At 43.7% G+C, this 27,537-nt stretch overlaps 3 protein-coding genes and 1 long non-coding RNA gene across 11 annotated transcripts; 2 read left to right on the top strand and 2 right to left on the bottom strand.

The window, feature by feature from the left end:
• Window positions 1–497: 497 nt before the first annotated feature.
• smad10a (SMAD family member 10a) lies at window positions 498–16,001 on the bottom strand. Of its 6 annotated transcripts, none has more exons than XM_086171263.1 (13): window positions 15,596–16,001; window positions 12,195–12,270; window positions 11,072–11,312; window positions 10,819–10,993; window positions 10,673–10,696; window positions 10,117–10,329; window positions 9,282–9,533; window positions 7,683–7,823; window positions 7,367–7,420; window positions 6,861–7,044; window positions 6,287–6,455; window positions 5,414–5,552; window positions 498–4,761 (listed from the first exon to the last, which is right to left on the bottom strand). In XM_086171263.1, the coding sequence occupies exons 1-13, from the start codon at window positions 15,597–15,599 to the stop codon at window positions 4,550–4,552; spliced, it is 1,884 nt and encodes a 627-aa protein (XP_086027389.1). In that variant the 5' UTR covers window positions 15,600–16,001; the 3' UTR covers window positions 498–4,549. The 6 variants fall into 6 exon arrangements, with proteins under 6 accessions (XP_086027389.1, XP_086027391.1, XP_086027387.1 ...); XM_086171265.1 differs by having other exon boundaries at window positions 7,722–7,823; XM_086171261.1 differs by having other exon boundaries at window positions 10,819–11,312; window positions 15,596–15,682; window positions 15,903–15,936.
• Window positions 7,028–11,084, top strand: LOC147219676 (uncharacterized). The gene is made up of 3 exons (XR_015108005.1): window positions 7,028–7,067; window positions 10,627–10,849; window positions 10,934–11,084. It is a non-coding gene; the product is annotated as an uncharacterized LOC147219676 (long non-coding RNA).
• Window positions 16,002–17,903: 1,902 nt separating the features above from the next.
• On the bottom strand, window positions 17,904–21,854 carry snapin (SNAP associated protein). The gene is made up of 4 exons (XM_086171374.1): window positions 21,717–21,854; window positions 20,912–20,958; window positions 20,679–20,797; window positions 17,904–19,025 (listed from the first exon to the last, which is right to left on the bottom strand). The coding sequence occupies exons 1-4, from the start codon at window positions 21,833–21,835 to the stop codon at window positions 18,918–18,920; spliced, it is 393 nt and encodes a 130-aa protein (XP_086027500.1). The 5' UTR covers window positions 21,836–21,854; the 3' UTR covers window positions 17,904–18,917.
• A 169-nt stretch (window positions 21,855–22,023) lies between these two features.
• On the top strand, window positions 22,024–26,844 carry chtopa (chromatin target of PRMT1a). Of its 3 annotated transcripts, none has more exons than XM_086171252.1 (6): window positions 22,024–22,189; window positions 22,953–23,042; window positions 24,087–24,237; window positions 25,005–25,179; window positions 25,278–25,421; window positions 25,937–26,844. In XM_086171252.1, the coding sequence occupies exons 1-6, from the start codon at window positions 22,176–22,178 to the stop codon at window positions 26,131–26,133; spliced, it is 771 nt and encodes a 256-aa protein (XP_086027378.1). In that variant the 5' UTR covers window positions 22,024–22,175; the 3' UTR covers window positions 26,134–26,844. The 3 variants fall into 3 exon arrangements, with proteins under 3 accessions (XP_086027378.1, XP_086027379.1, XP_086027380.1); XM_086171253.1 differs by having other exon boundaries at window positions 22,118–22,189; window positions 22,953–23,334; window positions 23,565–24,237; XM_086171254.1 differs by lacking the exons at window positions 22,024–22,189; window positions 22,953–23,042 and adding an exon at window positions 23,612–23,740.
• Window positions 26,845–27,537: the final 693 nt, after the last annotated feature.

The raw sequence follows: 27,537 nt of genomic DNA, 5'->3' as shown, positions 1-27,537 counted from the left end.
TGTTTTTCCACACGCTGCACATGAATCTGTGTACGGTTGTTTTCAGCCTAGCGAACCGCAGCTTTGGGCCTCTTCTGCACCTGAACTGAATGAAATGAGCCACAGACGCGGAAGGTGTCAAATACAGTGATATGAACAACACACAAAAAAAGATTGGATCTTATATTTTACATGTGACTGAAACACCTTTCTGACTGTCACATGAATAAGAAATCAACAGCAGCTCAAAGATATTATATGCATTTTTTGGTTAAAAATGCAGCGTATTGGTTCGTGCGTTGTATTGTTACGATAATCCGCGTTCGATTTGAAAGCATCAAACACGTCGTTTCTGGAAAAAGTGTTTGCGAAAAACAGAATTTGTCATTTTGCAAGGGGTGTATGGCATGTTGAATTAAACACATCAGACGCACATTAGATTATTTATTAGAGTTTTTTTTTGTACAAAGTAATACATGTGTGAAGGGGCTCCTTAAACCATTTATGACATCATGAAATTGAAGCTTTAGTCGTTTTTATTTTCTTTTTTTGTTTGTTTTAAACATCAATAGTGATCAACCACAAATACACAGTGAGGACAATCATAACCAAAGCTTCAAGTCATTTCTGGACCCTCAGTGCAGAGGCGACGCCACGAGCGGTGATTCAATCACAGAGAAATTAGGATAAATCCTCTGATGCTCCATTTGTTCACTATCTGAGAACACGTACATCACGGGTGCAGTTTGCGTGGGGGGGCGGGAGGCTCTTTGCAGCACCTAGTGGCTTTTACAAGAAATACATGTAAGGGAGAAGAATTTTTAAGAACATCTCTCTATAGGATTGGCCGGCGGTACACGGTAACATATATTATCTAAAACAAAAAAAAGACACCACAAAAATATTTTTTAAAAACCTGAACGTTGAGACGTTGCTTGACAATATTCCAAAAAGTTGTAAAAAAATGAAAAAGGAAATTACCTTTAATTTGGGGGGGGATAGCAACAAGAAACCCCTTAAATCACTCATGAAAATTTGTACTAAATAATTTCCAAAAATAAAGACATTTCTAAATAACTGTGGAAATATGAATGGGGAAATTAGGGAAAAAAAGAATAAATAAGAGGCATTTTGTTTCTAATAATCACAATTACACACAACCCTGACTACAGGAAAACCAGTGCAGATAATAAGTGAATGAATTAAAACAAAGGATTAAAAGGTTGTAAAAATAAATCCATTTCTCCCGAGTTTCTGAAGTTTCGTTTTTTTTCCATCCCCTCCAAAACCTGAAGTTCAAACTGCGCCTGTGGTGTATTTTTGTATTTCCCTGAAAATGGTCAGAGGAGAACAGATAAATATGACACGTCCGCGTGTTGTCCGTGCTAAAAGTTTAAAAAACAGTGCCAGGCTTACTCATACTTAACACTCACAAAAGACTAAGGCAATAAATTATACTACTCTGTTATGGTGAGACCTTTTTGTTAATAATTCTTTCTATCTCTATAAACCGGTCTGACACTCGATGAGCTACACAGATACCTGAGGGAACCACAGAACGTCATCGAAAGCTCTCAAACGGGTCAAAAAGAAGCGAATCACGATGTGCAAGATGAATCTTAACGTGTCGAAAAGACAAACCCGCGTCCGTCTTACAATCCAGTGTTGGTGCGTCTACTGTTGACAACAAAAGGCACAAATCACAAAAAATGCATACGTTAATGGCTGATCTTTGTAAAGCAGCTGATGAATGTTCCTCACAGCCGCGTAGACGTGGCGGGGACTGAAGATTCACATTTGTCTGGAGATCAAGCGGCAGCGCTCTCAAACATGGCGCAGCTCTGATTTGAGGAACTTTTTAGGTTCGCGTTTCGCTCGTCCCGTACCCTCCGAGATCACGGCGAGAGACGCCCGAGCTAAACTCCTCTCTGATCGCCAGCGGATGAACAGAACTCTGCCCTCACACGCCTTCTGCGAAATCTTTCATTGCAGTAGTACAACCTTGTTATTTGAATTCCACGCTTCCGCACAGCAGTATTAATGTTTCTGTTCGCCACGGCAGCAGTTTGGATGCGAGCGGCTCGGTCGACGGCTCGGACCCGCGTTTGTGCACCAGCTCAGCCGTCCAAACTAAAACCGCCGACCTGCCTTTGTGTGATTCCTGAACCCGTCCCGTTGGGTCCGGGCGGTACAGACAGACAAACACCGGGGTTTGGCCCTTTTGTATTGACTGAAAATACACCATTGGCATGGCGTGTTTTCCAGTAAGGCTCAGCGTCGCATCCCGAATTAAGACTCCCGACTGTTGGGCGCGGATCATTTCTAACGCGACCGTCTGGAGCGTTTCTAGGCCAATTCAGCTTATCTTATTGTGTACCGAGGCTAAACTGCACGACACTTAAATGCAACTCATCTATAAGCTAATGTATATCTTATCTTCCAGTGTCAGTGTGACGAGAGGCCTGCTGATCATACCGCCTACGTCAGCTACATTCTTCTCACAAGAAGTACATGGAAATGACTCCGCGTAAAAACAAACGAGGAAAAAAAAAAATCAAGCGGTAAGTAAATCGCACCGACGGGTGATTTGAATGATGTTCACGCCTCGAGCGGCTGCCTTCGAACCGCCCGTTCCTGTCCGACGGCGGGGGAAGCAAACATCCCAGAGTTCTAATAACCTGCTGGAAACACGCCTGGAATCCGCACTCTAAGAGTTGATATCCTGGTGAGTCCGACCAGGGGATCAGAAAGGCACCGCAGTCACATGTGCAGGTTGGGGTTCGGGATTCTCGTTCTTACAAGAGAAGTTCTCCTTTTGGAGCGGCTGATGGTGGTTTTTTTATCATTTGGTTGTTTTGTTGTTGTTTTTTTTTCCCCAGCTTACTGTGCTGTACCTCCCCTTTTTACAAGTCCAGCGCGGTGTTAGGATTGTAGAACACAACGACGAAAAAAAAAACCCATCTTCTGCCAGTACTGCCAGTACACGTTACAGCACAATAAATAACAAATGGTAAATCGAGATAGTCGGTGTGGTGTTGCATAGGGCCGGGCCGTGCAGGACAGAAGAAGGTCACAATATTCAAAGCCCGTTTTTTTTGTTGTTTTTCTTTTTTTTTTTTTCCCCCTGTGCTTACGGGAAAAACAGACGTCGGAACGGAAAATCACGAGCGGGATACACAGCGTGAGTCAGTTTATCTGCAGCATAAAGAGGAATCTGAAATTCCACAGTGTCACAAACTGACCTTTAAATCTTTTGACAAGTGGAAATTTAATATTCTAATTGTCTTGTTCTCTCCTGGGCTTTTTATAGTCCCTATGTAGGACTACATAGTGGGTGATTATTTTTAGGGTCATTTCCTGACAATTACATTCAGGATGTTGATCTTGTTTTGTTGTTGTTTTGCTTTTACAGGAATATTAAAGCGAATGCGCAGGGAGGAAAGAGTTGATTGTCAAATTAGCAAAAAAGTTAAAAATTCTTCTTAAAAAACAAAGCAAAACACCAAGACCTGATCCACGCCGGATACAGACATTAAAATCACATATTACAATTTTTTCTATATTTGAAAAAATCCACGACGGCATATCACAGTTAGACGACATTGGATGCACACTGACACGCTGCCCAGCCCTCGCCCTGCAGTCCGGACTCCGTCGGCCGGCGGTTTGTGTTTTTTCGCACGTTTACTGACCAAAACCGTCCTCTGCCTCCCGCTGACGGGCGTGTGCGGTTTGCGGCGGCGAACTCATTATATATGCGCTGTAGTCATGAGGTATTCGGGCTTTGGTGATTCGCACCAACCATTTTGGTTACACACAGGGTAGCACTGTTTCCATTACAAAGAACCACAACATCACTTTAAAGCTAGATATTTTTGGCGTTTTAGTCTTTTTGGTAGAAAAATACTCGAGCTGAGATTAATAAGAGGGTCAACCAGGTATCGGGGCAGTTTGGATCGACAGACAGGGAAGAAGCACGGGACGAGCACGGAGACGACAGAACACTGGTCTCCCAAATCTGTACATCGCTGAAGGGACGCCGTTGGTCTTCGGAGGTACGCAGATTTGCTCGCCGGAGCAAATTTGGGGCCCCCGCGGGTCCGCAGATTTACCAGCGTGCCTTTGCTTGTCCCGCCGGTGATTATAGGAAATCCAAAGTGCATAAAAAGTGTTTTTCGGAGTGGGGAGGGGGTGGATTTCCTGGACGCATCCCTGGATTTCTACCATGCATACAAATGTCTCCGTCGGAACGCAAAGTCTTTACCTTCGGAGATCCGACACCCGTGTGCTGGCGTTGAGATTGTAGCGATTAAAGCCTTAGAAAAATCCCAAAAAGACCAGTTGGTTTGGTTGTTTGTTTTTTTTTTTTTTGTCTGTTGAGTTACAGACATTTTGGTGTGTGTGTTTGTGTGTGTACTGATTGTTACAAGCATAACATTGTTGGTTTACTGTTATTCTAAATTGGTTTTTCTCTTTGTAAAGTTTTTTTTTTTGGCCTGAAGCAAGAATATCCAAAATGTGCGCACACATTTCTGGAATCCCGATTAAAATTTGAGAGTAACGTTGGTCCTCAGTTGGCGGGCCCCGGGTCTGCCAGGGGCATTGTGTGCAGCACCTCGTCCAGAAGCTGCAGGGCGCGGTGCAGGTGGACCTCCACCCAGCAGGGGGTGTGTTTGATGCTCTGACGCGGGTAATCCGGCCCCCAACCCTTCACGAAGCTGAGCCGGAGGATGCAGAGGCGCCTCAAGTCGTCCACGCCGATCCCCGCCGCTGCAGAAAGACCTGAGGAAAGGTTTAAACCGGCGGGGAGGTCAGGACAGGCAGCGTCTGCTGTGTCTTCGTCACGAACTACGTGGCTCTCCGCTGACCTCCGACCACTAGGGGGCGCTAGAGCCTCTCTTACTGCATCCACATTCTGTGCTCTCGAACCGAGGGAACTTTTTGATTGAACTCTCAGCTGCGACGCCTTCAATCTGACCCTTGCATGGGGAGTTTTTTAAATTTTCATTTTTCCAATTAAAAAAAAAAAAAAAACGTTCATTTTCTTAAAAAGTGATGCAAAAGAGCAAAAAGTAACTAAAACATGTCAGATGATTGATTCTACTTTCTATGTGACAATCATGAACGCAGGTGTTTCAAAGTTAAACCTATATATTCAGATCAGTTCCTGTGACAGTTGTGTTTTCTTAAAGTAGAAAAATCATAGAGCGACATTTCAAATTGTTCAAGGTGAAAATTATTCTATTGTCAAAGAGTCACCGCTCTCAGATATTGCATTTGTCGATAGCTGCGTGTGTTAGCGGCACGCATCTTTATGCAGAAGCCTTAATGTGTAATTCTAATCCATTCATTTTCTTCTGTCGTCTCTTTGATTATCTCCCAGCCGCCTGCGGCTTCCCGACATGGAAGGAAACAACGTCTGGACGGGACTCACTGACGGCAGGTGCGATCCCTCCGACGCTGCCGGGGCCGGGGATATTCCCCGCCACGGCGGCCGCCTGGGCTGCCGCCGCCGCCTGAGCCGTCGCCGCCTGCTGCTGCATCTGCCTGTGGCACTGACGCAAGTCAAACACCTGCGAGGTGAAAACTGTGGCATTAGTATGGCCAAGTTAGCGATTTACAGCTAACGTGTATCATATTTTCGATGACGCTTTTTCTTAACGTACACCCCAGAAAAACGGAGCACGACACGCAAAAAATAACATTTTTGCAGCCACTCGCCATCGGTGTGAATGGTGCATTTAAAGCGGCTTGGATGGCTAGCGGCGAAAAATCATTCACAAAAACTGTCAATATGCGAAAAGCATCCTTTGCTGAAGTCTGCCAGTGGATCCTAAAAGCGCGGGGCAGTGTGATGGAATAACCAACGGATTTGGAAAGGCTGGACTGCTGCATGAAGAGAACAGCACAACTTCAGAGGGAACTTTGCCTGGAGATGAAAGTGACACTGCGAGCGACACAGACGGAGAGGCGGAAAAGGTGTGTGTTCTGAGACTCTTCAACTCCGACACTGGAGAAGAAGACTTCAGTGGTTTCGGCGCACCGGAGGAGGATCAATAAAACCACCGATGACCTTTCTGTTTTGTTTGATCGTCCGTTTTAACTGCCGTGTTACAAGCGCCGTTTGGAAACAATCAATTAAGGTATGTAAATAAATACAAAATCCATGTGTAAATATGCGGTTTATAGTCCGGTGCGGCTAATATGTAAAAAATTTTTTTTTTTTAAATTTATTAGGTGCGGCTTATACTCCAGCGCGCTCTACAGACTGGAAAATACGGTACGTATGAGTCCCTTGACATCTGACCTTGATGTAGGCTCCCGGGTAGATCTTGTGCACGGCGTCACCCGGCGCCCGACCCGCCTCCCGGTCGAGGTAGTAGCTCTGGACGAACACGGCGTGGTCGCTCATGCAGCGCATCCACACGTCGCCCTCGCCCCGACACTCCAGCTGCACCCCTTTGCCTATGTGAAGTCTGAGAGGGACGAGAACCGTCGGCAGAATCAGGAAAAGCAGCTGACAAGTATTTCAAAATACCGTGTGCAAATACCAAAAATATGCTTTTTTTTTTTTTTTTTTAAGAGTATATGGTGCCTATTTCTTGGGTGTATTCTTGCCAAAATCAACTGTTACCTCCTTATTTAAATTAGGGGGGGAGCTTGATATTTGAGAAACAATTTTCACTTTTTTTTTTTATTTCCTGTAACTAATTATTAACTCATTTGAAAATCTTTTCTTTTTTCTGCCGCTTTCCTATTCCTTTTAAAAAAAGCATCACCGGGGTTCTCCGAACGTCTCGTCGAAAAGAGAAGATACGACCTCGGTTTCAGTCGCGAGAAAACTTAATTGAGTCTCAACAGGGAGGAGTATTCCGCGATACCTGGCTCTCTCACTGGCATCCGTGCGGTGAACGTTGCTCAGCTGGCCGAGGCAGAAGCGATCGCCTCCCGAGGGATCAACGTACCCGTCCACAGTCACCACGGGGCAGCTGGAGGGCACCTTGAACATCTCGCCCACCTGGACGTCCATTTCGAAGTACGAGATCGAGCACCAGAACTCCGGCCCTGCAACGGCAGCAGACCGACGAGTAGGTTGAACCGCCGCTCCTGGCTTTTTTACGCTTTACAATAACGACAAGCGGGGCCGGGGAAAAACGTGTATCATGAAATTCAGAAGGCCATCTTTACTTTTGGACACACATCTCAGCGTCTGCGCCGCGTTCTACTTGTTTGGGTTTTGTTTTTTATGAAGTCGGAGGTCTTTTTTTCGCAGTTAAATTCAAGCTCGACGGCCCAGAAGCTCCTCCGGGGGTTTTAAAATAGATGAACGTTAACATGCCACTTTGATAGCGTGCCAGAGACACAATACGAGCAGGATCTCCCTGACCTGGATGGTTGGAGACAGACGGCGGGAAAGAGGTCGATCCGTGATGCTGAGACCCTGAAAAGCACAAGTAGGAGAAGTTTAGTCTGAGGCGGGGAACACAACAAAAACATTAGAAAAAAAAAAAAAGACACTCCAGCTGATATGGGGAACGGACGCGGAGGGCTGGGGATTTATATCTTGGAAACGGGTAACACAAACGATAAAGTTATTGCTGTTTAATGCAAAACACTGCCGTGCAACTCGGGCGCCGTATCAGGGAAGAGGAAGCGGCAGACACCACAACATAGGTCTTATTCGTCTCAGCGGCAAACTCAACATGTCGGTGAAACGGGTTCGTTGTAGCCGCGGAGCTCACAGTGGTGGTTCGGGTGGTGGAGCGGAGGCTGCTGGTGGCCGCGGCCGTTCTGCAGGGGTCCGATCGGCGTGTAGGAGGCCGTGCTGCTGCCCGTCCAGACCGCTGCGTTCGAGAGGGGAGAGGAAATAACCGACGGCCGTTATTCAAGCGGTCGTTTGAAAGCTAAGCTAACGTCGATCACAGACAGCCGCCGAAGGTGTTCAGGCCAGAAGGAGTGTGGCGTGGGTGAGGGCAGGGCTGAGATGTGAAACCCAGAGGTGCAGAAATACTCATTTTCAAATACTAGAAACCAAATCTACTCGTTCCCGTCAGTCGCCGCTGTCCGGTTCATCCCCATGAAAGCGAGCTAACCACACCAAACTGGCTAACCGTACCACCGGTTTTCAACATAACACACCTGAAATTGAGGATTAAACCGATCATATTCCTTTTTTTTTTAAGTAAAAACAAGTCTCTCACAATCAAATCCCCTGTAAATAATGCAAAATATTAAATACGGATCCATCCCGCCTAGAAAGCGACGATTAATATTTGATAGCTAGAGATTTAAAAATCCTGAATGAAAAGTAATGAAACAATTAAAATATCACCCTCGTTGCACAAGTGCAACAATTTGTCCTGCAGGAGAGATAATGGTCGGCACAAAAAGTCCACGCGACGGTTTGTTGACATTTCATTCGAACAGCCAGGATGGAGGATCTCTAGCGCCCAAGGACTCACAACTCACAACCCTCCTTCAGCCGGCGCTCTTAATCTGCTGTTTTATGGGAATAATGAGTGTAAGAGGGCAAAAATAATAAGTGTTATGAATCAGACGTGAGGCGGAAAACATTTAGGCCATTTCCTCTCCCCTGTGTTTAGCACAATTAGCGACAAAAGAGGAGGTATTATGCATTCATCTAAAAATGTATTTACAACTCTCAATAGAAGTATGAAAAAATTAAAAAAAAAACATATTCATTGATTCACCATTAATGCTTTCAATTATCACACTGTCTCAGGCGGTTTTCAGGAAAGATGTTATATTGATCCAATCAGAAAAATTCGAGATTAATTTAAATGCATATACGTAATGTGAGATAATGCCCTTTGTGATATAAATGTGTGTGTGTGTGTGTGTGTTTGCAACATTGATCTAATGAAAGCAACGCGAAAGAAAGAAATCGTATTTGAGAAAAAGTACAAATATTGTACAATTTTTTACATCTATGAGAAAGTCAATAATAATTGTAAAAATTGTAATACTAAAAGACAATTACATTAGTAATATTTGATTTTTAAAATGCCTATTTTAAATTAATAGAGCTCATGATTTTATCAAGAAAAATAGAATAGAATAGAAAAGGGAAAGAATACGTCGTGAAGTTCTTTTTTTTTTAAATATGCAAAATATGTGTCTCCGCCGAATATTATGTCAATTCTATTCGCTCTTATTTTTAATTAGACTCTAATCTCAATCGGACGGCAGAATGACAGTATAAAACTGAACCCCCCCAAAAAAGAACTTCTTCTGTCCGTCGCATGAGCACAGGGTTGCAGCTGGAAGTGAATGCGACTCACTGTGGAAGGCGGCCTGGCTCTGCGAGTGTTTGCCGCTGTATCCGTTCTGTCCGTGGGGCTGTGGAGGGGGCAGCGGGGGCTGCTGTGAGTGGGGTATCTGGGGGGGTTGGGGGGTCTGCTGCTGAGGAGAGGGCTGGTTCGGGGTCGGCGGACGTGGCGTTTGAGTCATAACTTGAGCCTGTGGAGACGCCGTCTGGAGACGCCCGTCGCCGTGACCGCCCTGCAGGGGCAGCATGGAGCCGGAACCCGACACTGACGGAACACAGAACAGAGGAGTCGGCCCCCGCTGACGGAAAAAAAAAAAAAAAACGTTTCGGCTGGCTTTTCTGTCGGCTCCTTCCGCGAGGATCTGTTTGATTCACGCAAGTGAACACCTGATAGTGTGCATGCAGCACCGCCACGTGACTATGCTCTGAAGCGGGGCGTCCATGACAACCCGAGCGGTCAGTTCGCATCGGTTGGATATCGGTCGGTTAGCCTTGCGCACGTTCTCTCATCAGGTCCGATTGTGCTGTAGGACACAGGAACTTTTACGGAGGCTGACGTTTCAGTGGTTTTACCGCCTTTCAGCTGATGTTTACACCTGCAACTGATGTAAATGTCGGCTGTATTAGCATGCTGACGACGATGGGAGAGCGGTGATGGTGTTTTGCAAAGGAGGCTAACGGTATTTTAGCAACAAGGTAATCAGCAAACAAAGGATTTCCTTGCTTCGTCCCCGAATCGCCCGCTGCACCCGCCCTTAAAGCCCAGTCGCCTCTTTGTTGCTCCGTGTAAAAGCAGCCCGGCAGCTTCGGACGACGACGACAAATAACATCGGCGGGAACAAGCTGACCTTTAGGTGACACGGGGAGGTTGGTGTATCTGGTGACGGGCGGCGGTCCGTGGGGCTCGGAGGGCAGGTGCGGCGGAGGCAGGGGCGGCCTGTAGTGGTCCGGAGGAGGCATCTTCATGGACGCGTGGTGGTCGGACAGCGGCATGCCTGGCGGGAGGTCCATCTGTATGCAGTCGTGGATGTATTCCTCCTTGATCAGCCCGCCGGGTGGAGCTGCAGGATGCGGGAGGCCTCATTGAGCTCACGTCTGAGCTACGCTCCGGTTGTTCTGCGTTCACCTGACTAGACGGGTCGAGGCTACCGCTGAGTTCGGCACCCGTAGCCATCAATCATCTCCGCGACGGAACAATTAGCCGAAAATCTAACAAGGTGCAGCCGGAATTCTGCAAAATTACAGTCGTGCGAACTCCTATGCAAAAATACAGTATATACACACAGTATTTTCAACCGCACCGGACCATCTCCGCCTCAGGCTCGTGGTCTGAAATCCACCAAAAATGTCTCGCTCAGATCAACTCAAGTTATACAACGACATCACTTGGACGCAGGCGCTTACCGGTGTTCTGAAGACTGAGGCCGACTGTCAGCGAGGATCGCAGGAGCAGGAAATGAAAAAAAAAGAAAAGAAAACAGAAGTAATTCGTTCGGGTTTGTTCAACTCTTCACGCTCGTGCGACGGCGGTTGCGGGACCGCGGACCTACCGATGCCCGGCGACACCACCCTTTCGTAATGGTAGGGGTTGACGCACACGTTGTCGTACTTCAGGTCGAAGGCGTACTGACAGAACTTGACGTGCTTGAGTTCATTTTTGTGCAGGTCGGGCCAGCGCCACAGCCGAGCGTAAATCACATGCGGAAAGCCTTTCCTCCCCGCCACCTGGGGAGAAATCCAAGATGAGACGTCGTCGTTTGCCTCCGAGTTTCCTGAATCTGTATCGGACTCAAGCTGACCGACCTGCAGCCGCCCGTCCAGCGTCCTCTGGATGGTGACGCACTTGCTGGGATGGACGCCGTTGGTGGTGATGGCGGTGATGAGGGAGTCCAGCTCGTCCTTCTTCTCCTTGAGCTTCTTGACCAGGCTCTCGATGGCCCGCTTGGCGAAGCCCTCGTTCTCGCCGCCCTGCCGGTGGCACATGAGGCTGTGGACGATGCTGAGGCAGGCGTCATTGCTGCTGGGGGGGTTCACAGACATGATGCTGCCGGAACAGGACGCAGAGGGGAAGAGGATTTCATCAAAACGCATCATATTTTGAGGCTTTTGAAATCCGGACAATCTCAAGGTGATGCACGAATAGATCGGAACACTTGTTGAATAGATACCAGAATTAAGGCGAAGGGTAATTCGGTGGAGTGCACGCTCTACCGGGTCACGCTGCGCCGCTGACCTTCTAACAAGGTTGTCCAACGTCACTCCAGACAATGAACTCAACCCGACTTCTACCGACGTCCTTGAACTGCACTTTAATAGACGGTCCGGAAGGTAAATGGACATTTATGACATTTCAAATTTGATCCGGGCTGACCGGCCTGACCCGCTGCGTGCGCTGTTTCTGAATCGGAGAAATCACAAACACGCAGCCGGACCGGCTGATTTTATTTTAAAGCCACGAAAAATCGCTAAATGGGTTTAAATGTCACGACATTCCTTGCAGGCTTTGGGTTTTGGCAAGTGAGGATTTCATCCATTGATGATATTATGATCTAAAATATACAAAAACTTGACCCGAATCTTTTATGGACTGTTTTCATTACAAATATTCTACATATATGAATAACTCCAGTAAAATTATTTCAATTCAATGAACACAGGAAGTAAAAGCCCTGAAATCAATGAGAAGATTTTTTTTTTATTCTCTTAATATAACATTTCTTCCTCTTGCAGGCCTAAAATTACAGCTTCATTCTTGTAAAATATCCACCATGATCCTTGTGACATTAGCCTTGATTACAACGTTATTTCTTCCGCCACACACATCATATTTTGTCCATGTCATTGCATTTACGCGTGCAATATAAACAAACAAAATCCTCGCGGCGCTTGTTCGTTTTTCCACCCTGCAGTGCAAACTCCCGCTCACCTGCTATTGAGTTGGTCAGCCAGTGAGTGGCCCGAGAGTTCACTGGGATCATGGTGGCCCAGCTCTGAATCAGTCCCTGCGGAAGAGCAGAGAAGGCGCTCAATGAGTCACACGCTTGAGGGAGAAACAGAAGTGGCGTTCTGGTTTGGGCCCGGCGCTGACCCTCCTCCCGCGGCCGTCCTTCCCGCTGTGATCCCCGCTCAGCGGTCCCGCTTTTGTCTCCCCTATATTTTCATTTTGCCGTTTCCTGTTCCCAACAACCTGTTGCTGCAACCTTGATGAAGATGCTTGAACGCTCCGTCGGTCACGCCAGAACCCTGACCCTCACACATCCCACGGGTAAGCGCACTTATTTCAACTTTCTTTTTACTTTCACCTATTTTTTGTTTTCCGGCTATGCTTTACTTCTTTATCTATGTTTGCTTATTTACTCATCAGAATCAGAATTCTTTATTGATCCCCCAGGGGGACAATTGCTTTTCGTTCAAAGCAGCTCAAGTGGGGAAGAATCAGAATAGAACTCTGTATAAAAATAAAGAATAATCGAAATAAAATAATGAAAAACGGTAAAGATTGAAAGAAAGATGGAAAAATAAATTTAAAGGTATCTAAAAATACATAAAAATATATGTGACCTATGTAGATGTGTATTTACAAGTACATGTCTATGATTACATGTAGTAATTTTGTGTATAAGTAGGGGTTGTTTTACAGTAAAACATTTATTGCACAGAAGACAATGGAACTATCGCACGTATGACTCAAACATTAAACTGTGGCTCTGGGAATGTTGAATATTCCATTCTTCGCCCTAAAATTTGCTCTAAAAGGTCAATAATGTCACCCTAAAGTCAAGTTAGCAATTCATTTTATGAAATATTTCAAAAGATAAGAAGTAGCACACTTTTGACGAGTTCCCTGGTTCAATTCACTTGATTGATTGGAAAAATTGAAGAGATTAAACGAGAATCCGCGAAAAATAAAGTAAAAGTTGTAAAGACATCTGGGAAACAAAAAGGAGAGGGAATTAAATTACCGAGGGTTCCTAATAGAAAAATGAGTTTAGGAGACTGAAAAGGAGAGCGCTGTTTTGAACGTGGACACGTCTGCAGGCATCCCTGCTTGAAAACACCGCGTTGTGAAACGAAAGTTTACATACTGTAATTTGACTCAAGGACCGTAAAACAAAAACAGGACGCGGGGAGTTTTGGGGGAAAAACAAAAGTGACAGCCACATTGGGTGCACTTTGTGGAGGGTGGCTGAAAACCTGGTGGAAGGGGAAGCTGCCGTTGTGCCCCAAAATGTGCTGACTGTCACAATGTGGCAGCAGCTAATCTCCCAAAACACCGGATCCTACAATTTAACGCAGATGAGCTTCTCCAGTTAGATCCTCCCTGCTGGCCAAATGCCCACCTTGTCTTTTTTTTTTTCTTTTTTCTTTTTAAATACACACCTTCACCTCTTAACAGACAGAATCTGGGGGAAGCCAGAGTCCTTCCCGACATGGAGAACATCTCACCGCCCGAGGAGCAAAAATCAAAGAAAACACGATGAAGCGTAATCCTAATCTAGCGTGAACGGAAACCATCTGATTATATCTTATCGATTTATCACCGGTAGATTATCAGTGATATCAGCCTGTCGGAGGGGATAAGTCATTGATCTGCTGTTGACTCGCATATTCATTCTTTGTGTGCGACACAGTTATAGCTGACAATACAGCTATAGGTTTTTTGAAAGTGAAAAGAAAACCCTTTTTCTCTATTTCTAAGGATGTAAAAAAAAAAAAACTTTACACAAAGGGAGGTCTTCCAGGTACTTTTCATGAAAAGTGTTTTCATTGATTTGTTTACTTTTAAAAACTTGCTGTCTAGAGAGTTGAAGGTTACACCTTTTATTCATTATATATTTCAGAATATTATTGTAGATAAAACTGCAAAAGAAACACGATTGTTTCCATTTCAAGTCTGTGAGTTATTTTTCGGATTATAATTACATTACAGGATGTTCAGAAAAGTGTGAAAAATTCTTTTTTATTGATTTTCAGGCAATTTTTTTTTTCCCATGTCTCCTTGACTTTTTTTTTTTTTTTTAATATATGCAGTGTCTGTCCTAGAATAAATGCACCAGTATCACCTTGGGGTCATTCGGGGACTTTTAATACTGTTTTTTACATTTTTTCGCAATTTAATCTGTGCAAACACCACTATTTTAACACTCAATAACAGCATAAAACAGGGATTTAGGCTAACAGCTGTCTTAGACCTCACCACGTGATACAAAATGTGATACACACATGAAGATCCTATCGGTATATTGAAGTATGACACGTATTGAATGACGCACCAATACTTTGTACTGACAAATTCAAAAGTTTTCGGGCTCCATAAAGGCCCCGGGAGTCTTGAATATGCCACTGTTACATGCAAAATGTTGCGAATCACAAGGAAAAAAATGACTCCTGTGTTTCTTCCTTTTTTCAAGGGAAAAAAGAGATACATGTCATCCTCATGACACAAAGGAAGAAATCCGGGGCCGCAACACGACACGAGAAGACCAGGATGACGGTAAAGTCATAGACATTTTTTTTTTTAAATCTGATATATTGCTATTCTGCAAGTCAAGATCAGGTTAGGGATTTGCCCGGTGGATCAAATGTGTTTGTCTGAAATACACTCAATCTCGAGCTGCTGCAGAAAAATGTAACACCTCCTAAATAACATGATAATACTGACAGTAGATCAGCTCGAACAGGATTGATAACAGTCCCAGGTAACTGTTGCTGCAGACACTTCATCCCTCCCGACCCTTTGCATTTTCTATCCACGGTGACCAAAAAGGCCTGAGACAAAACCAAACATCAATACCTTAAATTAAAAAAAAAAAACTTGTCTGCTGCATGCATGGACCAGACAGCACATCCGACCATTCCTTTTTAATCCCCAATGCCAAACACACACATCCAGCAGCGCTGACACCCCGCAGATCGGTCATCATGCGTCACGGAGTCTCTCCTGTCTCAACGTGTTAAGAAGCAGACAAGAGAAAATTAAGAAAAAAAAAAACAAAAAACTGAATCCTACAACCTGCATTCAGGAGCTCCCCAAAGGAAGGAAAGCGCGTATAAAACACGTGAGATAATGATAATAATATTAAAATAATAATAATAATAATAATAAAGATAAATAATAAAAAAAAGATCGCCTGGTTTGAACCCCGGAAAAACCCCGATTATTTTTTTTTTATGTAAAAAAAAAAATAAAACACCAATCACGCCGGATGACCCCCCCCTCCTCCTCCAGCACCGCTACCCCGCTCCCCTGACTTCCACCTCGGCGTCGGGCTAGCGGGGACCCCCGGGGGAGGAGGAGAAGGTGAAATGCGGAGTGTTCGTACTTACACATCAGCCGGAGTGGAGAGAGGAGAGAGGAACTTGGACAGAAAGACCGCTTCGCTCCACGGCAGGCGCCTCAAGTGTTAAGATTAGCTGTGTGTGTACGGGAGAGTGTGTTAGTGTGTGTGAGTGTGTGTGTGCCCACAGCTAGTATCACTGTTTACTCCCCTTACGTGTGTTTCAGCGTGTGTGTGTGTGTGTGTGTGTGTGTGTGTAACACAGCAAGTGATCCCCTTCAAATAATGTACATGTAAATATCCGCTTCATAAATGTGATGAAGCTTAGCTTAGCTTAGCATGTTAGCTCTGCTTGCTTGGTCATATCTTTTTTTTTTTCCTCAGCCGTTTTATCCGTTTATCAGTCTTGCTTGTCTCCTCGTGCATCCTGCCCTGTTCCACCGCGCGCACGCCACAATAACAATAGAGGGGAGACGTCGTGCACGTCGGTGTCGCGACGCGCTCCGGCCAATGGGAGGGCTCGTCTCACTAGCGTCGTCGTCGTTGGCCAATCGCGGGGCGGCTCTCAAAAAAAGGCAGTGAGCCAGGGTCTGTCTGGTTCGTCTAGATTGACAGGCCCGCGAGACTGTTTTTTTAAGGTGGCGCCGCTGAGATTAGCGCCCCCCAACACACACACACACACACACACACACACACTCACACACACATACACTCACACACAGTGCAACTGTTACTGCTGCACCGTTTGAACCGTTCACTGCTGTTCAAACTTTTTTCTTTTTAATTTTGGCCCCTGTGTTTAAATCTCCTGGTCATTAAAGAAAAAAAAGCCTTGACAGTTAGTTTTAAAAAGTAGTCAAATGGTCCACATGTAATATTAAAAGGAAAAAAAATCCCCTTTGAGAAAAATGTGCCAAAAAAACATTAGTGACATATTGGTTGTGTGAAAATGGATAAACAATTGGGAGGAAAATGTAAAAAGATAATTTTAAAGTAAACGTTTGAGGGAAAAAAGTATGTGCATAGGACATAGACATTATGAGGCAGCGTCAGGGTAAACAATGCTACTTTCTGTATGTGGGATGTAGTTTTTCAAGAAAATACAATATACAACAATATAACATAGAAAAAAAACCCAAATGTAAACAAACCATCAAAATTCTTCTTGTATTTTTGTTCGTGCCAACAGGTTTTTTTTAGTCGGTGTGTTCCCCACCGTGGCACTAATAAAGATTTATCTTATCTACCTTATCTTAAGCCTCCTCTTGAAATCAGATAAGAACGATAGGCTAAATTAAATGTCAGAATCTGCCAGGCTCACATTTAAAGAATGACTCGTCGAGAGACCCAGATCCCCTCGACGCGTCGCCCTGGATCACAAAAGTGCATGTTTTATTCCCCTGGGGAAAAGATGCCTTGCTATTTCAGGGACCCCCTTCCTCCAGCCGGACCCTTAGGTAAATATTTCCCTTGAGCAACTCCATATTGTAAAGACTAATGGTCGACTTCCACTGGTGTGTGTTTATCCATGATCTCCAGGGACGGGACTGGGGCTACGACTTTGTAAACAAGTGGTAAAATGGCTAGATTTAACTCTGAAATATAGCGTCGTTAGTTTCGAGAGTTCCTTTAAACTGTCACGTGAGCAGATTTCACACACTCTGCATGTGATTTAACTTAGTTAATCATGTAACAATAGGGCCTGTAAATATGTCAGCTATCTTATAGAACAGCAAGTCCTTTGTGTCTGATCATTCTTCCACAATTCAGAAGTTTCTCCCAATTTAAGTCATAAATTCAACTATTGCTTTGATTAGCAATTGAACATCCTTCAACAATAATCTTCCAAGAGCTTTTATAAAATGTTAGCCAAATTAGCTGACTATTGGTGGCAGGAAACCACCTCTGAAAGCCATTTGAAAACCAGTTACTAGATATTTACTGGATGATTAATCACAAAGTATGGTTTAAATGACTTACTACAGTCTTATTAAAGTAGGATCTGTTTCGAGTTTGAACGATTAACAAAAACGGTGTTTAAATCCAGATAATATATAGCTTTTGAAAAAAAAACCTGATGTACATCAGGATACCTTTGTCCTCCGTGTCAACTAACCCAATGAAAAACATAAATTTTCCCAAAAATGGCATTGAAAATGACAGAGACTGTCAATAATGTCGAAGTGAAGAGACACCGAAGCTGTAAAAATCAATTTGATGAGTGACAGCGATGAAGAGGTTCTCTTTTACGTGAGATCACTTCAGGGAAAAACGATATTCTCGAGTCATACGAATTCAGTTGTAGGAGTTCCTCCCCTTGTGCTGTGAGGGGGAGAATAAACACAACAACCTGCGTCTTGTTTTCACAAGCATATTGACCAGAGACTCATTTAATAAAGGTTTATGCACACACTCATAAGTGTAACAAACTAACATGTTAATGTACACTTTATAAATCATGAATACGAACAGAAAATGAAACGCCTCAAATGTCAACAGCTATTAGAGTCTTTGGCAAATAAAAGAGATAAATTGTGGAGATGCAGAAGGAGAAATCACATAAATTGATGGATAGCATTAAGAAGGGAAAAACAGTCTGAGGTTATAAAGCTGCAGATTTTTCACATCCAACTCAAAAATGTATCAAAACTCAAGTTATGAGGGAGAGAAATATTTTCAGAAACGGCACTGCTACTAACAGTTCTTGCAGATTTATTCTTTTTTTCTCACCAATTTGTTATATTTTTTTTTATGGTACATTTGCAGATTACGCAAATTCACCACAATGTTATATCAGACAAAATGCAACCGCTCGACTGAGTTGGAGATTCTTCTTGTTTTTTTTTTCCAGTTATTCCGATTGTTTTATTACTTCAATTACCCTAGTAGGCCATTGCATTGAATGGTTGCTTTTGCGTTGCATAATCATTACCCTGCAGGTTAATTGAAAGACCTGTATAAACAACCGGGAAAGGTTCGACGGCGGCGTCTCTGTGGTGCACGGATTCAATTAATGTTACTCAGATTGGGCAAAAACAATGTTTCGACTTCATTACAGGCACAACACGTCAAACACAGAGTTTATGTGTACGTAAAAGAAACAAAGTAAGATTTGGTGATAACTGTGAAGGTGTAAAGTTGATTCTCCGTGGTGTTTTTAGAACAGCGTTAAGACAAAATCCTACAAGTGGCTTCTTGAAGGCGAAGCGGTTCACTGGCTGGATTTGCACCGTGACAGCGCACGGATCAGTGCAGGACACCAGTGTGTCACTAGACAAACAGCTAACTCAAAGTCACGGGAAGACGTGTCGTCCTCCTGTACTGGTGTGGCGGGACGACCCACAGCGTTTCCTGGGTGTGCCAGTTGCCGGTCAGGGTTTACTCGGCGAGCGGGAGCTGAACACTCCCGAAGCCTCCAGCATGGTCTTCCTCCTCGCCGTCTCCTTGGCTACATTATGGTTCAGTCGCCTCAAACGTTCCTGAGGACAGAGCATTCAGGTTATGTTGTGTCTCGTTTTGTGGTTTTGGTTGTTGGGGTAAAAGCACAGTATGTAGAGCAGAGAGCCAAAACAACACGCTGAAGATGGTGGAACGTTCGGTAGAGAAGGAATACAAGGAGAGTGATGTTTTCCTTAGTTTCAGGAACAAGAATTACACCTTTATCTTGGTATTTTGGCAAACACACCAAGGCTGTATATCAACCATGGTCTAACTGAGATATCAAATTGTAGACTTGTAAATACATACGTAAACAAGAACAGACGTTTTTCACATTTCTTTGCCTAGTTTTACTTTATTGTTGGAATTGTCTATCAGCAGAGTCACCTCATTGTTTGTTTGCAAAATCATGCATTTATTTTCAACATTACAAAGGTGGAAAAAGAAAATGAATATTCCAGCTTGTTGTCCTTGTTGCTGAGTAAAAACAGAAGACTGTCAGAACTCAGAGGTGTGTATTTTTGGTTCAAGTCTGGGGGTACAAATCTTGATAAGACATGAAATTTGTCCTAAACCTTGATACTAAGTCATTCATTGTCAGAGATGAGTGAAGCAAAAATAAAAACGGTTCCTGCAACTGCAAAACTGCACAAGATGATTAGCTCCTCATAAAGAGCAGATGGAAAACAAAGGGCTGCGTACAACTGTGCTCTGTGTACATTGTATAGTAACCTCAAAGACTATAAAAATAACCAACTACTGTAAATGCATGACAAAAGTGGAGATGGTGCAGAGCTACTAGAGCGAAGCACGAAGCCTGCGGTGTCCAACACACCTGCAGCTGCTTATTAATCTTTTGGTGTGAGTGCGCAGTCAAGTCTGACTACACCCCCCCCCACAGTCTTTCTTCATTTAATACATCTTGAGCCTATCAAACTACAGGCTGTGTGTCATCTATCAAAGGGAATTGTGTGCTGACAGTATCATTACGCCCGTATTGTTTTGGAGAGACTGAGAGAAAGAGCAGAAGAGAGGGCGGCCAAGCAGTAATATGAAGCGCCGCTGCTGCACAAAATTAGTCTTCCGTAAGGCCCTTTTCTTTACGGTCATTAAAAATCCGATTCTTGTCAAGTTACAACATTAAACAAACCATTGCATGTGCACGAATGCACAACCACACTTTACTACTGTCTTCTGAATATCAAATTAAGAGTTCATCATGGCTTATGTCTATTGTACATCTCTAAAGTCTGAGTACGTTTGCTGGATGGTGATGAAACTGAAAATGGTTGTATGAAAAGTTACTGTATAAATCAGTGTTTTTGCTCCTCTGGCAGTCTGCTTGCAAAGCAGGTTCAGGGTCGAACCTACTTGTCCACAATCAGGATGGAATTTGCATGTTGTGTCCATCCCTACTGGCTACGTGTCCAAGCGACTGTCTATACGCGATTGACTGGTGACCTGCTAAACCCCACCTCTCAAAAAGGACATGAACAAATATGTATACCAAGAGTACATGGAATCATAAATAAATCATGAATACACAAAATCTGAATATGAAATGCCAGGCAAAACTAGGTTAATGGGGTAAATAGGTCTTGTGGATGTTTCTCAGACCAGTGCAATCCTCACACAGTCATGCCAAAGTAATACAGGGATATTTAGGAATGCCAAATCAAAGGAAGGAAACTGACCTGGGCATTCTGCAGTATGTTGTTTACAAGCACGACTCTGCGCCTTGCATTCAGGAGCTTCTTTACATAAGGGTCGAGGTCTAGAGCCACCTTCTGGTGTTCATTTATCCTGCATAACTCTGCATAGAACATACAACACAGAGACAGAACAGTGATTGCTAAGGAATCTTGTTATTTCATATATGTCACATTTGCAGACAACTAAAAGTGGCAATCTATTAAAAATGAATTACCTGTGGCAAGATTGTCTATGTGTTCTCTTAACGCCACTTGGCTCTCTCTGTAAAGATTAACACCTTATTATAAACAATCTGTACGACATTCACAAATGGCTAACACAAATACATCTTCGCTGCACAGAAGATAAGAGAGACTTTACTTACATCACAAAATGACACATTGCTTGTTTTGTTTTTTGTTTTTTTAAAGTGTTGATATTCTTTTGTATAAGACCTACACTCTTATGTATGGATGTTGAAACATGAAACAAAATTATGAAGGGAAAACATTTCCATTGTAAGAGCAGACACAAGTGTGAATTTTAACTGTAACTGTACCTATGAATGCTGCCATTGTTGAATAAATGACATGTAGCTTTGAAGGGAAATATTCAATTTGAACAACATGTTGATATTTGTGGGGGAAGTTCGACTGATCATGCAAATCTCAACGTTCTTGCAAACAACCGACTCTATTAAAATTACCACGTAAAGCAAGTTCACATTTTCACCAGTTTCACACTGATGTGATTTGAGAGTTTAGATCTTTAGGGAAATTATCTATGTGTAAATGTAAGAAAGCTAATTCTCTTGCAGGAAAAACATATATTTTAACTTCTTGGAGGTAATTAGTTTGAGTGCATCTAAAAGTGAGACAAAATCGGTTATATATTAAAAAAAAACCCGAGTTGATGCATTTAATGGGGTGTAATTGGAAGTCACGAGTTCTAGGATTTCCTGTTGTACGCTGCTGCCACAGTGGCTGCTCTCAATAATACAATATACAGGCATTTAATCGATCATATTGATCAGCATTTACCTGACGGAATGTACATGCAAATCTAGCTGCTGAATGGCTGGTCTTAGGAGGTCCAGCATCCCTTCCGCGATGGCATCTTTGCCTGCGGAAGCTTCCACAACAGCCGCCGCCGCCGCCATTTTGATAACCTATAAACACACCGCACCGGAAGTGACGATCCCCGTGACGTTTGAGCCTTAAAAGCCGCTCCATTTTCTTCCCGAAGATACTCAGCGGTTAGCCAGCTCCATTTTAAGAAGAATTGCCCCTCAGGCCCAGACTCAGCAATTTTTGGGGGGCCTTCTTGCAGGAAGCTACTAAAGTCAAATTCCGAAGTCGCTTGTCTTTTCAACTTTTTTAAGCCTGACGCGAAGCGTATCACAGGTTAAATCGAAGACGAAAGAAACCCACACGGCCGTCACAGTGTCGGTACCAGCTAGCTCTTAAAGCTAATCGCAGCTAGCTGGCGTTCCTCGACCAATGCAACATTCTCTGTAAGTAAAAGGATTAAAAGCATGTATTTTAAGCTGTTGTAAGGTTATTTCGATTTATTTAAATGTTGAACCTCTGTGTTGTTTATGTAAAAGTTTTCATGGTACGTCCCCCGGGAGTGTTATTTAGTGATAGAGTAGTTATCGCAATCAACGGTATCTATGCTAACGTTTCATTTTCATTGATTGCGAGTGATCGAGAAGATTCCCACTGGCCTTTGAATAGGCTTATATTTGAGTATAGATGTCCTTATGGTTAAACAGTACTTATTATCAATGATTCACCTCCTCTTTGGAATGGAAACATATCACCGAAGGACTAATCCGTCTTCTAGTAAGGGCCAGGCCGGTGATTGACACCAGTGGGTGTTGTTTCAGCCTTCCTTCCCGGGGCCCCTGTAACTTTATATGGTCAGTACGCAGACGCTACCCTATCTGCGTCGGAGGAGACGTCGCTGATCAGTTTTAGTTAACCAGAATCCATGTTCATAAAGCAGCCATGAACTGTTATTGGATTTCTTAGCTGTTGAGTGTAACGAAGATGCTTGACGTAGTCAAAGAGGTAAGACTTAAACATCGAAGAAAATAGGACTTCATGGAAACTCGGTCGAAGATGGAAAGTGAAGTCCAACACTAGGCTGCCATGTTGATAAAGTTGGAACCATTCTGTTAAATCAATAGACTATTTTAACAATCATGTCAAACAAGCGATAACTGACTGAAATGTTGAATGTTGTACTAATATTTTCTACTATTTCGTCTGTAGGACCCTGCAAACGAAGCCTGTCAAAATGAGTGCTGCATCCTCCCAAAAAGTTGTCCTGAAAAGCACCACCAAAGTGTCCCTGAACGAGCGGTGAGGCGCCACGCACCCTGTCAGCAGTTACACATCAAGGGCCATCCTTGGCTGGTGAAAGTTCTAGTGCTCTCTGCGGAAGGCTACTGCTGGGGGAATCGGCATGGATGCTACTCTGACCTACCCTTGTGTGTGCACTGCTCACTCATCTTTATTGGCCATGATAGCGCCTATTAATGTTGTTTTTGAGACCGATGTGCGTGTAACATGGAGTGGAAGTACCTTTTCTGGGCCAAAGATCTTGTGCGAGCAGTGCACACATGTTGACAAGGGCTGAGTTTGGTCATACTTGGTAAGCCAATATTGGACAACTGTCCTAAAAATTGATGGCACATCTGCTCCCTGGTGTGTACGTAACAAAGTATGCATTAAGTGTGCTCTCTTCAAAATGAAGAAACAGTAAAGGAACACAGGGAGATGTGGCACATCTTAAATCTCTCAAGCACTTCTCTCTCAAACCAGTCAGTGAAGGCCGTTTTCTTTGTCATTACTGTCTCTCTCCTCTCTGTCTACAAAAACCAGGCACTCAGTCCTTGCTTGGACGTGACAGAGCTCCCCTTCCCTGCTCTGAGCCACACAGTGGGTCACCCACATGTCACGGTCCATGCTGTAAGTGGCTGGGTGTCCGAACACCTGGCGCCCAGGGCCTCTGCTGCTGCTGCTGCATGATGACACCCCAGCCAGCTAGCTGGTGGCCTGTAAGTGGCAAAGTGTGCTTCTACTCGCACATTCTCCGGTTCTATCCCTCTCTCTATATTCTTCACTTTCTCCTCCATCTTAATTTGTTTTGTTTCTTTTTCTTTTGAACAATTTGAAAACCAAGTGGAATAAATCAAGTATAAACAACACAAGTGTCATGACTGAGAGAGGAAAAAAATCGTGCCAAGAAATGGGAGATGTCTTACATGACAAAAGAGCCGCCACAGTCGGTGGCCGCATCCATAACATGAGAAATGAGTTGATATGGAACCCTGCTTCCTCCTCCTCTTCTGTATATCCCCTGTCCCCGTCTTTTACTTCCTCTTTTCCCTCCCACCTCTAAAGCTTCACTAACATGCTGAAGAACAAGCAGCCAACTGCGGTGAGCATTCGAGCCACCATGCAGCAGCAGCATTTGGCCAGTGCTCGCAATCGCCGGCTGGCCCAGCAGATGGAGAACCGGCCGTCTGTGCAAGCTGCTCTGAATCACAAGCAGGTGAGATTGTGCAGCCGGGCTGCGGGTTGCAGAGGTACTGAATATTTATCTGTAAATGCCTAGAGTGGCAGTGAGGGTCATGTTTTTGTCAGAGTTCTCCAGGTTTCTTAAATAAAGAAATGTATGCTCTTTTTCTTTTTTTAAGAGTCTTGTGATAGACTCACCTTTTGCTCATTTGATATGTGACCTTAACAGCTTTTAGATTCTATAGGCATCAGCAATGAACCTCAGTGATGTGAACATGGACACTGGTCAGACCTGATTGGTAGCATCTCAGGTGGACTCTTCAAACTGAGTTCATGTCCGCAAGAGTAACTTTGGTAAACATTTGTGACCGACTCCCTTCCCCACGCCACTGGAAATAATTCCTTATAATCTGCCTTTTTGCTCTGACCAAAATTGTCTCTGCTTACTGCGGGTAATGGAACACATCAATATTACAAATATCTTACTTCAGTTTCAGATGCGGTTTATTATTAACCCCTTTTCCTCCCTGACAAGGTCCTATATGTCAACCAGTACTCATATTCTGGATTGTCATGACAATTATAGCTGTTGAATGAAAATGGGTCTTAACATTTGGAAGTTTTCAGAAATGAGAGATGAGTTTGTTAAACCAAGAATTTACATTGACTTCAACAAAATGTCATTTAACCCCTGACACTTGTCAACGAATGGCTAATGGCCCGACTAACGCATGGGCAGTGAGAGTCAGAAAGCTGTCGCTGAGCAACATGTTATAATTGGGTTCCTGAATAACTTGTCAGAGCCTGAAGCAACGCCTGGGAAAGAGTAACATCCAGGCCAGACTGGGCCGGCCTGTCGGTTCCCTGATGCGTGGAGGAGTCCTAGGTGGTCGAGGAGGGATGCGGGGGATGACCAGAGGAGGCCTCCGAGGACGAGGCAGAGGAGGAATGATGCGTGGAGCTCTTTCCCTGAGAGGTGTGTGTGTTACGCTTTCTGCCACTTAAATGTTGCAGGACATTCTGTTCTTCACTTTTGTGCAGGAAATCATATTTACATCTGGTCCCTTTGAACAGGGAAGCGAGTGTCTACAGGTGGACCCATTAGAGGACGGGGCGCTGCTGGCCGTCTGGCGATGCGTAGAGGAGCACGCCATCGGGGAGGAATGGCTGGTCGTGGAGGAGCTCTGTCTAGAGGAGCTCGAGGAGGTGTAATCAGAGGTGATGTGGATTGTCTTCTCAATTCAAACTTGGGTCTTTTCAGAGAATCTGGGCTGGAAACAAAGTTCATTATTACACAGCCTTTTTTCTGTATTATTTATAGCCATAGCTATCGAAATGGCCACAATTGGAAATGTTAACAATTTCTGGGAAATTTACCAGTTTCAATTTTGTAAACTTTCTTTTTTTTGGTCTGAGTGTTTTACAAAATCTGTATTAATTAGCTTTGTGATTTGCAGTAAGAAGAAACATTTTTCAGGGGGTAAATTAACGAATGTTTATGTGCCGCCTTTAAATTTTGACCTTTGTTTCACAAATGCTGAGCTTTTAAAGAACAAAAGTTGTCAGGGCTCTATTCTCCTGTGCCCAAAGTAACCACTGGCTCGCTTTTGAACTTCACTTTATTCTTTAGTGGAAGTAAGGTTTAGGTACACTTAAGTTCCTCTGGTTCCAAAGGAGTTTGAATCAATTGCAGGGTATTTACGGTTGCCTGTTTTTGTGCATGTGTGGGTTAGGTCGCGGTGGAATGCGTGGACGTGGCGGTTTTGTCGGCCGAGGAGGGCGCGGACGAGGCAGAGGTCTTGGCCGGCCTGCAGTCACCCGCGAGCAGCTGGACAACCAGCTGGATGCCTATATGTCAAAGACCAAAGGTCACCTGGACGCCGAACTGGATGCCTACATGGCCCAGGCAGACCCAGACAGTATGGAGTGATCGGCGAGACCGAGACAGAGATGCACCTGTCTTGTTACTGTGGAAATGACCAGCTCATCTCACACAAACAGTGTAGTGTTTGTTTACCACTGAGGAGAAGTAACTGACCATTTAGACGAGAGCGGTGCCAGTCCAGGACTCTGAGCTTTGGGACAGCAGGAAATCAGTAACCCTGAATGTGTGTCAACCACAACTCAATTCTGCTTCAACCTGTTTTACTCCTAGAACACTTGCGCGGAAGGACCTTTTAAAGCGTAAAACACTTTGTTTAGAGGTTTTCTTTTTATACATGACCTAAAAAAAAATGGTCCTAGATTTTGACATGTTTAGGTTTGAGGACTTGTTTCCAATGTGTTGTATTTGTTGGAAATTTCTCCTGTATTTTTTTTTTTCTCCTTTGACTTCTGTCGTTATTTACAAGCTGTTCCTGATTATTTGTGATACTTTAAACATTTGCAATGCAAAGCCTTTCTAAATTATTCGTCAGAAGAATGTTTAAACAAAGCATTTTAGACAAGTACCAATTTGTTTGTATTTAAATACTGTAGTTCATCTTTGTTGCTCCATTTAATCTCCTTTTTGCGTTATTCCGGTGAAGTGTTGACCTCCTTCGACTGTGTTAAAAGAGCATTTCTATGAGACGATACAACAGGTTTTGATGGAAATGGTGACAGAATTTTAAATGCCTTTTCAGTAAAAGGTATGAATGACATTCACTTAAATTGGAGTGTTTTCTCTCAACATGAGCTCAAATATGCTACTTCAGTCAGTGAAATTGAAGACGGAAATGGCTTTGTGGGCTAAAACCTCAATGGTTTACTGAACTATTGTGACTAACCACTTTTAAACTTCCAGTTAAGTAAAAATTTAATGGCTTAATTTTTTGTAATCTGTCGAATCAAATTCCTGCATAGGAACCTTGACTGATTCTCAAGAGAGGCGCTTCTTGACCGTAATTGCAAGATGAGTTCAGGGAAAGGGTTAAAAAAAAAAAGTAAAAACTGCAAATACAAAATCCCGGGAATTTGCACGACGTTGTGGCAGTCAGGTGTAAGTAACGGAGTTGCAATTCAGGCAAGCTGAAGTTCGGAAGATACGCTGTAAACGGAGCACGAATTTATAGTTACCTTTGTACAAATAGTCCGTATGAAGCGATGCGCAAGTATTTCGTTCAGGGGCTCTTTTTTTTCTTTGACGGGACCACTTCTGAAGAGGCGCCCATTATATTCTTTTTAAAAAAAAGGATTTCACTTCAAAAAGGTGCCTCATGATATGGATTCAATTGAGTAAAAATGTTTTAAAAAGTTTTGCGAAAGACATTTTATTTGGATTTTTGGATATTACCGTACCATTACCGTAAAGCGGTTCAGTTGTCGTAAACCATTCCTATAAATGTGATGGCAG

This window comes from Fistularia commersonii, chromosome 24 (genome assembly GCF_037954325.1).
Source record: "Fistularia commersonii isolate RoL2024-O1a breed Wild chromosome 24, RoL_Fcom_v1.0, whole genome shotgun sequence".
NCBI lineage: Eukaryota > Metazoa > Chordata > Actinopteri > Syngnathiformes > Fistulariidae > Fistularia > Fistularia commersonii.
Note: the sequence above shows the minus strand (reverse complement) of the source record. Positions and strands in the feature narration are given on the sequence as shown.